At 42.6% G+C, this 13,066-nt stretch overlaps 1 protein-coding gene across 1 annotated transcript in view; it reads right to left on the bottom strand.

Moving 5' to 3' along the window:
- The window catches only part of ADAMTS12 (ADAM metallopeptidase with thrombospondin type 1 motif 12), a 184,402-nt gene that overhangs the window by 102,847 nt on the left and 68,489 nt on the right, over positions 1-13,066 (bottom strand). The window contains exon 3 of the mRNA XM_072992863.2: positions 10,509-10,680. Within this exon, the coding sequence (XP_072848964.2) occupies positions 10,509-10,680 (172 nt within the window). The remainder of the gene's footprint in view (positions 1-10,508; positions 10,681-13,066) is intronic.

Here is a 13,066-nt window from a genome sequence, read left to right as displayed (position 1 = left end):
GGGAATGGGCTTCAGTACATTCAACTCTAATCTCTACTCTCCAAAGGCATCTTTCAAATCCACTTCTCAGCTTTTTCAGACCGCCTCACTGAACTGTACTCACATGGACTATACAATCTTCTTTTAACTGTACAGCTATCTCGGGAAAGTAGATAACCTGGGATGGATGAAAGAACATTTGCTTGAAGAGAATTAAAATGAAACTTGGGGATGTATTCAAAAAGAAAAGAAAAGAAATGGAGGAGGGAAAAAAGGAGATGAGGAAAACTAAAAGCAGCATTCAGAAGTTGGCACACGTCAATGGGCCAACACATGAACTTTCACCGTATGCTTCGGATTTGCTGCCAGCTGCAAAAGACAGAGCCACATGAAATGTGGTGGTGACAGCAGCTGTTCAGAGGAGGATTAGGGAGGTTGTCTGCCAGAGGGCAGGCACTGGAAGAAAAATAAAACTTGGGCAATGACTGGCAGTTACGGCCGCTGTTGTCTCTGTACTCAACTCACATTGTGTGCATTTTACTATAACTTAGCAGAGTGATCCTCATTCCAGGTACTGCCATGCCAAAAAGTATTTTCTATTGTTGAGCTCGTTATACGCACAGCAACATTTGTCACATATGCCACTGTGGTTGCTTAGTTACAATAAAGTGCAATCGGTATATGTGGAATATAACGAGAGGTTACCTACCTGTAATTGTAGTTCTTCAAGCAGACCTCTGTGATTCACACTATGGGTAATCTGCGCATACTCAGAGCCTCGCCGGAATATTCTAGAGCTTCTGTGATAGCAAAGGAAAATATGTATCTTGTATCTTGGCGCCAAGGCTCTCCCTTCGGTTAGGTCAACCACTGCATAAAGAAAAGGGCATGACACTGGGGAGGCCGGGTTGGGACATGTGAGTCACAGAGGTCCACTCAAAGAACTACAATTACAGGTAGGTAACCTGTCGTTCTTCTTCGTGGCCTCTGTGAATCACACTATGGGTGACTAAAAAGCTACCGTATCCAGAGGAGGGTGTACCACCAAGGTAACACAGCACACCCAAAAAGCAGCATTAGATTACTGACAAAGTCCAATGTGTAGTGATTGATAAACGTGGATGGCTGTGACCATGTGGCAGAGGTGCAGATGTCTGGTATGGGGATGCTCCGAAGAAATACCATAGATGTCGCCGATGCCCTATAATGAGGGTGGATCCTCTGTGGTGCTGGAACTTGAGCAAGCTGATAAGCAAGCTGGATGGTAGATGCAACCCGGTTAGATATTCTCTGCAAGGTAATTTGAAGACCCTTGGCAGGAAGTTGGTAGTTCTGTATGAGCAGGCGAGGTAGACGGGGCAAGTGATAAATGTCGGACAACAGCTGGTGGAGAATTGGGAACCATGGCTGTCGCAGCCGCCATGGAGCTATCCGGATAGTATTGGGCCTGTCCTTCTGAAACCAGACTACAACTTTGTGGAGGAGTGGGAACAGTGGAAACAGGTAAATGAGTGACTTGGGCCAATGGTCGATGAATGCATCTCCGCGGGAGGTCCTGCCTACTCCTGCGTAGGAGCAGTAGCGCTTGTATTTCCAGTTTACCAGGGAGGCAAAGAGGTCGATGGTGGGTGTTCCCCATCGTTTGCACAGGGGGAGAAAAACAGATTGATCTAGATCCCATTTGTGGGCTTGTGATTTTTTCTGATCTGCCAGATTGTTGTCTTGACCGGCTATATGTATTGCTAGACAATGTGATGAGAGAGGCACCATTCCCACAGGTCGACAGCGAGGTAGAAAAGACTTGCAAAGTGAGCGTCCCCTTGATTGAGAACATAATACAGTGGTGCCTCGCTTAACGAGTGCACCGTACAATGATGAATCCGCATAGTGATCCCCTTTTTGGGATCACTAATGCAGAGGCATACCGATCGTTCCAATGGGCAAAACTCGCATAGCGACAATCGGTAAGCATTTCGCTTACCGATCTGCGCTTTGCGATGCCCGCGGATCAGCTGTTCAGCGGTTCTAAAATGGCCGCCGGATGCCCGAAATGGCCGCGCGCAGCGTTTTCGCACCCTCCCCTCGCTTACCGAGGGTGCGAAAATGGCTGCCGCTATGGAGGAAACTTCGCTGAACGGTAGGTTTAGGGCCCATTAGAACGCATTAAACAATGTTTAATGCATTCCAATGGGTTTTTATGTTCCGTTTAGGGTTGTTTTCACATAGCGAGGGTTAATCTGGAATGGATTAACCTCGCTATGCGAGGCACCACTGTACATCATGGTGGTGTTGTCTGTGGCTATTTGAACCATTTTGCCCACAAGATGGTTTCTGAAAGCTCTGCAAGCTTTTATTAGTGCTAAGAGTTCTAGCTGGTTGATATGGAGGAGTTTCTCTCTTTGTGACCACCGGGCATGGATTTGCAGCGATCAGCAATGGGCACCCCTTCAGAGTCCCATGATTAAGAGCAGTATACTATGTGGACAGGGGTTTCTCAGTTCTAGTATCCTAGGTATGGAATGCCCTCTGTTTAGAAATCCAGCCGGCACAAACAGTGCTTCTATTTCAGTACCACATTATATTCTGGAGCTGTTCATCTCCCCAATTTGGTAATTAGAGAGATTTTGGTTCCGTTCTCAATTCTTCAGTCTGTCTTAATCATGCTTTAGTTGTTAAATTGTTTTAAAATGTTGCAGTTACTTTAAAGGATTTCAACTGTAGATATTCTTTTAATGTGAGTTTATTGATTGTACCATGCCTTGAGATCTGTTGATACGTGGCAGATAAGAAATATTTTAATTAATAAACCACAAATTTAAATATCTCCAAGTGTGTATAGGATTGCAGCCTCAAACATGTAATTTTGTCTGGATCATATTCAGGTAAGTTCTGAGTCTCAGTATAATACTCCATTCTGCATTATCTTTTAGGGTAAGTTTGGGCAGTTTGAAGCTCTACAGGTACTGAGTCGTAAGCCCACCATGGACCACCACCAGCCCAAACATGTTTTAGGTAAACAAGTTGGCTACACAACACCCGGTTGTATACAAACCAAGAAGTGCTGTTGTACAACCCAAGAAGTTGCTTTATATGAGCTACTGTATTAATACATTTAGGAAAGGATGGTTTGTGATATTGGACAATGGAGGTGCTTGCCACCCATCCCCCACCCTGTTTATGAGCCTCTCCTGCACCTAAGGCTAGCAAGCCAGTCATTTCCTTTTCCCTGACATTTCAAAGCCAAAACTGAAACCAAGAAGTAGGCTCTTGTAATGTCACGAGAGTGGACCTTTTTGTTAAAAGTGCAAAATAATATGTGTGTGTCCATGTAGCCATGGCAGAAGGAAACAGCTTGTGTGAATTTCCTGCACTGTATCCTAAACAAATGTGTGTAAGCATATGTATAAATGTCTTCACCTTGAACGAGTGAACTCTAGCATCACTCAGGAATGGAGAGGAAATGGGTCCCCAGGCATTAAAGCCATCACATACTATAAAATGATTAAAACATGTATTTCTTCCCCAGGACCACTCATCTAGAGATTTCCTTGCCTGGAAACCCAGGGAAACATAGCACTTTCCTGAGACTTCAATCAACACTCTGAAACCTGGCACCTCAACTATAACTGCCGGTTTGTACTGCTAGAACTTCTGTATATACTTGTAAATATACACGGTGTTGGGAAGAAGTGTTGGTTACAAAAACCAGGGAGACGTAGGTTCAAATCTCCATTCAGCTGATAAAGATCACTGGATAATTCAATCACTGTCTCTCACTCTCTCTTACCTCACAAGGCTTTTGGCAAGAACATAGTTTGAAGGTAGAGAGCCATAGTCACCCCCACTGTGTTTCTTAGAATAAAGTAATAAAAATGTGAGGACTACCCATACATGTCTTGCAGCTGTACATCTTTTATCACCATAAATGAAATAATCCAATTCAAGCAAGGGTTTCCAAAACTGGATCCCAAATATTGTTGCCTACGACTCCCAGAAACCTTGACCACATTTTATTTGGGACATCTGGGAATAGAAATCCAGCAATATCTGGGAACTCAACTTTAGGAACCACTGATCTATAAACCTGCGCTCACTCTGGTTGAGTTGGGACCTAATATTGCTTTCACCCCTATAACTCACCTGCTGCTCTCAATTGCACAAAGCTGTCAAAAAGCTGCCATAAACAAGTCATTTTTTTCTAACTTTCAAACACGGTAGCAGAATGATCAGAAAAAAAATCATATTCATGGGGAGGATGGTTAAGATCATCTTGTCATTTCAATCATTATGACTGCCTCAATTGTACAGGGAGCTCATACTGCATGAGGCTCCAATAGGTTTATTGTCACCATTTCTATAGAACGGACAAGGCTTCTCATGCAGCTAATCACACACAGTCATCTTGCTAGAAAACAGCAATGATGAAAATGCATTCCAAATCCCAACACTTAGTACCATGCTATCACCTTTTTAATTTCAATGAATGCATGTTGCCTTTTCTCTCACAATATAAAGCTGATGGCGGTGGGGTGAAGGATATTGCAGATTCTGATGCTAATTAACTTCCCAAAGCAGTCACATCAGGTTTTTGATGTGCAAAACAACAACAACCCAACAACTTTTTGTGGTCAAAAGTGGAGACAAGGATTACATACAAAGAGTGCTGCTCTCCAGTGTTTAAAGTACTTTCTGGGTAGTTTACAGTTTAATTATGCAGGCTACACATTGCTTCCCCCCAGCAAGCTGGTTACTCAATTTACCGACCTCAGAAAGATGGAGGGCTGAGTCAACCTTGACTCAGCTACCTGGGATTGAACCCGGGTTGTGAGCAGAGTTTTACCTGCAGTACTGCAGATTAACCACTGCAAAAAAAATCTCTAGCTTCCTACAGATTTCTAGAGACAAATGTGCAACCAGCATGTGAACCAGTGACTATGTGACTCCAGTACAGAGACCTCTATGGAGATGGGCACGAACTGCCAGTTTGTGCCAGTTTGTTTATCATCCAAACAGGTGTTTAATGCTTCAAAGCCCTGCCTTCTCCAGCAGTTGCCCACTGAGAGGTAGTGCACAGGGGAGGTGGGGCAGGGAAGACAGGCCACTGCCTCTGAGCAAATGCCTGCTGTAGGTGGAGGCAGGGTTTTGCAGCTTCAAACGCCTGTTTGGACGATAAGCTGGTGGCTTGTGGCCATCTCTACATCAGTAATTATACTTCTCCAGTTTGTTTCCTTGTTGTTGTGGCTGATCTATTTCTTCTTCACCTACAGACTGAGATTCTGACTACACGGGCTGTTTGGTCTGCTGTTTGGAGCACTGCAGGGGTGGGCTGGAGTACTCTTAAAGATGGAGACCAGATGAGACCTGTGCTAATGCACGCCAGCCCACCCCCAGAGCATCCCTACCTGCTCCTTTTTGGCCCCTGTCAAGGAGTTTCTACTTAAGGCAAGGTTTTAAAAAAAGTTTTTAAAAGATGTATTTAATTCCCAACATTTTCTTCTACACTTTTTGTTTAGTCCTGCCAGAACTCAAAGAAGTTATTTTTTTGGATCATAACTGTCCAAATCCTCCAGGAAGGACAGTCATGATTGGCTAAGAAATTCATGGTGTTGTATTCCCCCGCCCACCCAAAAAGGAACTTCTCCAAGTTCTGTGTCTTATATTGTTCGGGGTGCAAGACTGAAGTATACCTCCAAAACACATGTGCATGCATTGATAATATCCTAGTACTGTGGGACTTGACCCCATTTCTGCTGTGAGAAAATATTTCTCTGAAAAATTCCCTGGGAATTGGACTGGGATAAAGATGGACACACAACCACTGCTTTTGCTTCCAAAGGAGACTCTGCAGACCAGTGTGTGTAATCTTTAACATTTTACTTGGCAGTAGAACTTATCTAATGAAACATAAGGAGATGCAGCCCTGCACAACTGCCCGGATAGGCAGATGAACTTCCATTTCCACAGGCAATTAGGAAGAAACAGCTGGCTCTGGCAGATTGTGCCTATGACTAAATTCAGAAGGAATCTGGCATAAAGGAACTGGAAAGTCTTAACAAGGAGGAGGGGAACTTTAAAAAAAAATGCATGTCACGTCTGCAGCAGATCTGACCTGAAGTTTACCTCAGGATAACTAAGATGAGGATGTCTAGATTATTTAAACGTAGCAAAATAAGGTTACTTCATGAACTAGAAGAAAGATCTGCAGTAGATCTTTGGAGTTCTCTAGAGCCAGGATGGCTCAGTGGGCAGATGATTGTTGTTAGATGTGAGAGGTTGTGATGTATTTGAACCAAACTTGTTCCAGATACAGTGGTTATCTGTATTGAACTTAATCCATTCCAGGATGATGGTCGTAACTCGAAATGGTTGTATGTCGAAGCACCATTTCTCATGGGAATGCATTGAAACCCCATTAATCTGTTGTGGCCAGAAAAAAAAAATCACACACGCACACACACAAAACCTGCAAGCCCCATTGCGTTGGGGCCGGAAAAAAAAATCACCGAAAACCAAAAACACAAAGCAAGTCCCATTGGAATGCATCGGAGCCTGAAAAAAAACGACACACAGACAAAAAGAACAAAGCAAGCCCCATCAGAATGTGCTGGGGCTGAAAAATAATAACAAAAGCAAACAAACAGAGCAAGCCTCATCGGAATGCGCTGGGGCTGGAAATAGAATTGTCCCCAAAAACCAACAACACAGCAAGCCCCATCGGAAGGTGCTGGGGCTGAAAAATCAAACACACCAAAACACACACACAAAATCACAGCACAGAAACATAACCCCCCCATCCCAAACCCGCCCTGCAAAACCCTGTATGTACTCACTCAGAAGCAGAAAGCAGCACCAGACAGTCTGAAACCTCCTCCGAATGCACACATTCTAACCGCTGGGGTGAAAGAGCTACAAAGATGCAGCCTCTTCTGTGACCAATGGTTAGTACATTTGAATTCCCCGCCTATTTCCCCACTTTTTTCCGGTCGTAACACGAAACTCCGGTTGCAAGTCGAAGCAAACTTTTGCGGCTGGAGATGGTCGTAACTCAAAATGGTCATAAGTCGGAACGTTCGTAAGTCAAGGTACCGCTGTACTTTTTTTTAATGTATGGGAGTGGATCAAGACCAGCCCCAAACATTTTTTTTTGCCAGAGATAGAGCACAAAATAGCACACCCGAAATCAAGGTGCATAATAATCAAGAATGATTCAAAATAGACACAAACTGATATTCTTAACAATGATTCCACTTTCTCTAACTTTAGAAGTGCACATGATTCAGTGCACTTCTAATTATCCCATTGTGTAACCCGTGTGCATGGTTAGTTTGCACCCAAATAGAACTGTGGGCAGTGTTATCTGAGATGGCAACCCTAATGGCATATTAGGAGGGCCGTGACATGCTGATGAATGATGGGAAACCCTCCTTCTTTAGTTTCCTTTTCTCTACTGCTTTGTTTTTTTAAAATTCCCTATTGAGGTACTGTAGTGCTATTCTAGATAAATGGGCTACATTGGTGGTATTATGTATATACCATACGAGGTAGATGCACTGATGTTTCACTATGTCATCTACTTTAGCAAAAAAAAGGAAAGGAAAATCATTGTGGCTTGTTGAATGATGGCCATGGGAGAAGGCAGGAAAGGGGGCTATGACGGGCCCCCCAAGCCCCACGTTTATTGACAGATGACAGAATCTCTCCCCCTCATTAGTTATTACTTGGTGGGGGAGGTAAAAAAAGATTAAACCGTAGGCTCTGCTCCCCACAAAGCAGCACAGCCCCAGCAGAGTCCCACCTGGGGAAAAAGGTGGGTCTGTTACCATCTCCCCCCCTTCACCCTAGAGTTTTTCCCTTGCACCAGTACTGCTGCCAGGAGGTTGCCATGTCGCACTATCCTCCTCTGGAGTTGCTGCCACCTCTATAAAAAGGTAAAGGTTCCCCTTGACATTTTTAGTCCAGTCATGTCCAACTCTAGGGGGCGGTTCTCATCCCGTTTTCAAGCTGTAGAGCCAGCACTTGTCCGAAGACAATTTCCATTGCCACGTGGCCAGCGTGACTAGGGAACGCCGTTTTACTTTCCCACCAAGGTGGTACCTATTTATCTATTCACATTTGCATGCTTTCAAACTGCTAGGTTGGCAAGGAGCTGGGACAAAGCAACGGGAGCTCACTCCATCACATGGATTCGATCTTACAACTGCTGGTCTTCTGACCCTGCAGCACAGGCGTCTGCGGTTTAGCCCACAACGCCACCTCTATAATCATGGGTAAACTGGTTAAACCTTACTTGCAAGTAAACTAGTAACCTAAAGATCTATCTAGAGCCTTTTCACAGAGGAATAAATATCTCCAGTGTGAAGAGAAAGATCACTCAAAAGTCAGCTAAGATAGATTGGACTGAAGATAATCTTCAAAGAACCTTTTAAGTTTGAACCAGATAGCTCAAAATCCCACTGTCTGGACCGGCCCTTAGTCACATCACTGTGTCTATCCAGTAAATATGTAATTTCCTTAATTAATACTTAGGACATCATTTGATATCGATTCTTAATAGCCAGCTTCCACACAAGGACAATGGCGACACCAGAATATTTTTTTAGTAAGCCTAGTGTATTTTTTAAAAGATAACTCATTTTGATTGAAGGCCAGAAAGAGGGCAGATTGGAATCACATGAATCATTCCACTTAACACATGAGAATGTATCTCACAGATTATTATTACTTCTTTTGTAATAGGCTTTTCAAAATACTCATTTGCACAAAAAAATGTTGACAAGAGCCCTGTGAATTTCCTCTGCAATACAACAGAATGCTAACATCTGAATAAAGGACATAAGTAGGGGACTATAATACCCAAATTACAAAGAGAACAATTCAAGGCATTTAAGAGAGTGGAGCATTTTATATAAGGAGGGAATGTCAACCAATTCATAACTTTGTCCTTTCAGTGTTCATTAAAATGTCCTGTTCTTCCATGTTCTCTAGCTTCAAGAACTGTGGTGTTGTGCAAAATTCAAACTTGAATGTGAGGATTCACACAGGTGGGCTTGTAGTGACAGAATACAAAGGGTGGCCTCTTGCCATATATTCCCACAGCCAGGTTAAAGGAAAGTTCCAAATTCCACCAATACATGCCATAACATGAGTAGCGCCATACTACATACAGTACACAACAATGCTCCAGAGAATATACCTCCTCCCAGCTGTCTTCAATATCTAGAATAGGTGGCGTGATAAAGACAGGGCCTGTCATTAGCCATAAGGAGGCAGCTGCCATAGGCAACTTAGGCTCGGAGACAGGGAGCAGCTGCAAGGCTGTAGGGCTCTGTGTAAAGAACAAAACCTGCCTTTTGCCCTCTAACCTACTCTTGGTTATGGTGGAAGAAGTGTTGCCAGTGTTGAAGTACTAACCATCTCTATGTTTACCTGGATTTATACATGGAATGATGGAGAGCTCTATTCCATCCTTTGCTCGGTAACAAAAAAATTTTTTGGCAAGCCCCAGGTCAAAATGAATAACAAAGAAAAACTATTTGAACTTGTTGGCTTTCCATGAAGGTACATCTCGTCCCACTTCTACATATATCTACATTACTAATGTACCCCAGGCTACGACTAGATTGACCAAAAATGTAGGAAATACTACCAAATTGGGATGATCTGATTTGCATTTTTAAAATTCCTGATCAAGGTATTGAAGCAAATACAAGGCAGCCTGGAGTCCCCACCCCACCCAAAATTGGTAGTTTCCCCCTCTGACATTGGGGCTTCTACTTTTTCCATGATAGATGCATTTTCATCAGTTCAGCAGTGTGACTGCGTGAACTGATGCAGAAAAGTGTGTATTGTGTTGGCATAATGGTGCTATGGCTGTGGGGAGAGGGCAAAGATCCAGTATGGGAGGCCAGAATCTTTGCAAAAAATGCCACATCTCTGTTTTCAAATAGTTTGGAAGCAGCACTGTTGCACTATGGCACTTAGACACATAAAAAAAGAAAGTAAAAAAGCAAAGAGAAAATGATAGGAAGAAACTGATAATCAATCCTTGTTTACAGCTTATTGAGGTAGTTATCCCATAACTGTGCTCCTGCAGAGCTACATTAACAAGCTGAAAACAGGGCTGTTTAGCCAATTTCCTCCTTCTTGTGTGGCCAGTTAACACAAACATAAACAGGGAGATCTGAATTCCCTGGTACAACTTCACAGCAAGTCAATTCACATTTCTCTCACTATGCAGTCAGACCCCTAATCTTAAATCTTTGGGGCAATCTTGGTTCTTAACATTACACTGAGAGAACTGTGGTCCTGGCTGGGACCCTTGGGGGAAAAAGCTCTTTGAGATCATTGCCAAACTTCAGTTCCCAGAACTCTGTGAGAAAATTTGTGCCTAGTTTCAATTGCTTTGAATTTTTACTGAAGATATACCTGATTCAATATGAAATGAAATGTTCCACCAAGGAAGATTCTGTTTGAATAAGTCCTCCCTGGATTGTTGAACAAAAATGTTGTTAAAGCATTTAACTATGTACCGTTTACTCCACAGGTTTGTTCTTTCTCTGCCCATGCATCTCGCCGTTTCCGCAAAGTCTTCTGAAAAATGTTTGTCCTGTAGACTATATGTGGGTGAGCCCCTTCTTCTGACTGATAGTTCTTCACTGGCTCAATGAAGTAGTCGCCATCTGGTAGATGGAAATACCCAGTCTGAGAATGAAAACACAAAGAGTGTACATAGAAACTGTAGGTAATACATTTGAACTACACTGGTTGTTGGAGATCTGGTCATTATATTTATTTCTGAAATTTCCCCCTTTTCCAATTTTGCTGGATGCCAAATTAGCTGGCCATTTTTGCCGTTAAATGGGCCAATTTACTCTACAGAGCAAAAACTTACTAGTGGCAATTATTATATCACCCACAAGCCTGTCAAAGCAACGGCAGGAATATTGACGTAAAATGTGTCTTGATGACAGGATTTGGTGATGAAGTACAAACCATGAAGTAAAATCATAGAGAAGTCAATGCTTCCTGCCCTCACACAAGCTGCCCTGTAATTGTTTTCAGGTCCCTGATGACATCTATGATTCTCATGAGTAAAGTCTGGGGGAAAGTGGTCCCCAACACCTAGACCCTCCCAGCCATGTGGGGGAAAAAACATTCTGCAAATAAGAGAAATTTTGCTTTCAGTTCAGCTTTGTGTGTTTGGTGGGGACACAAGACAGGGCCTTCTTTATCGCTGCTCCCAGACTTTGGAACTCCCTCCTTTGGGAGGCCCGGCTGGCCCCATCTTTGTTGTCCTTCTGCAGGCAGGTGGAGTACTTCTTCTTCATATAGACCTTCCTTTAGTGATTAACTGTGTGAGAGCAATTTTAAGTGGAGTGTTGTACCTTATTGCTTTGAATGTGGTTTTAATATTGGTATATACTGTTTTAATATAATATTTGCTTAATTCTTTTAATATTTGCATACTTATTGTTTTTAGATTCTAAATATTGACTTTTTAATAATGTAAGCTGCCTTGGGTCCATTTTAAGGACAAAGGCAGGATAAAATATATTAAATAAATAATTCTAGGATGAATTCTGAATTCTAGCCCTTTGGACTGTATTATGTTGTCAAATGCAGAAATTCAGTTATTCTTTCAGAACCAGTAATATCCATCTGAACAAAATGGCTCTGTTCCTGTCTCAAAACATTGAAATCTCCATCTCAAGTAATCAGATAGAGCACATTATCTTAATACATTTTGTAACATCATCCAGACTAATTTGCTTTGTATCCATTACCTTCCATTCTGGAATCTTCCAGTTATGACTTATTGGTTGAAATGCTGTTCAAGTTGGTGTAACATAAAGTTACGTCTGCAAAAGCATGCTGGGCCTTTCACCCAGGCAGCTAGCAATTTGCAACAGATTGCACAGTTCGCGTTGTGGCTGCACAACTGATCACATGGTTCGCCATTGGGCAGTTACACCATCAGTTGCACAGTTGACATTGGCAGTTCTTCACAGACATTTCTTCTGCTCTGCTGCAGTCCTTTCTATTGCTGTCACAGCTTCACATTATGCAAGCAAAGCTGTGCAACAGGATCTCAGACAGTGCGCAGCAATCAACAGTAGTCAGAACTGGGGCTAAAGTGGATATTCTGGTTCTCTCTCTCTCTCTTTCTCTCATATACAAACACCACATAGATACAAGCATTCATGTATATATACAAAACCAAACAGTTTACCTTTGATAAGGAGGCACGCAAAAATGGGAAATTGGTGGGTGGTGAATGAGGGGTGACCACACAGTGGGGGCTGAGAAAGTGAGAGAAGAGCCTCCTGGAAGATCTTAAAAAGCAGATGAAGTTGAATGTCATCAGCATATTGGTGGTACCAGACCACAAAATTCTAGACAGCCTCTTTCATGTTTTTCATGTATATGTGATACAGTATGGCGACTCCTGGAATCCTGAGGCACTCCACAGTCTAATGGTCAAGGTGTTGAACAGCAGTCCCCCAGCACCACTAAAATTCACAAAATGGCATCCCACAAGGGATACTCTCTGAAGCTGATGCCTTTTTTCATCAGTTAAGCACTTCTCACCCTAACACAAAACAATTGTCAGAGCTGTTTTTCAACAAATGTGAATGGTAGTGAGCAGAAGAGGGTCTCTTGTAGACCATCTTGACTGCTGCCATTGGTGTTGTCAACATTCAGGCTGCCCTTTGCTATTTAAAGCTCAGCATTCTTTATTTATTTATATTTTTTTGACAATGGGGGACAGCAGGAAGAGAGAACAACCTAACATGAGTAACTCATACAGAGCAAGAAAGGGAGTTTCTACCTCCCTAACCTTCACCCCAATGTTCTCCCATGCTGCGGCTGTCTCCTTACTCATGAGTAAACCAGGTAAACTAACTCACAAGTAAACTGTGTACAAATAAGTTTGAGATCATCCTCCACCACCAAGGAAAAAAAACTGTATTTTCACAGTTTAAATGAGTGAGCTTCTACAGATTATTCTACTTTTAAAAACTTCTTTAAATACTCAGTTTTTTTAAAAAAAATGGTAATCTTACTCACAAGTAAACCAGGTAAGATT

Source organism: Pogona vitticeps, chromosome 2 (assembly GCF_051106095.1).
Source record: "Pogona vitticeps strain Pit_001003342236 chromosome 2, PviZW2.1, whole genome shotgun sequence".
Classification (NCBI taxonomy): domain Eukaryota; kingdom Metazoa; phylum Chordata; class Lepidosauria; order Squamata; family Agamidae; genus Pogona; species Pogona vitticeps.
The sequence above is the reverse complement of the archived record's forward strand: the minus strand, read 5'-3'. Positions and strand labels throughout refer to the sequence as shown.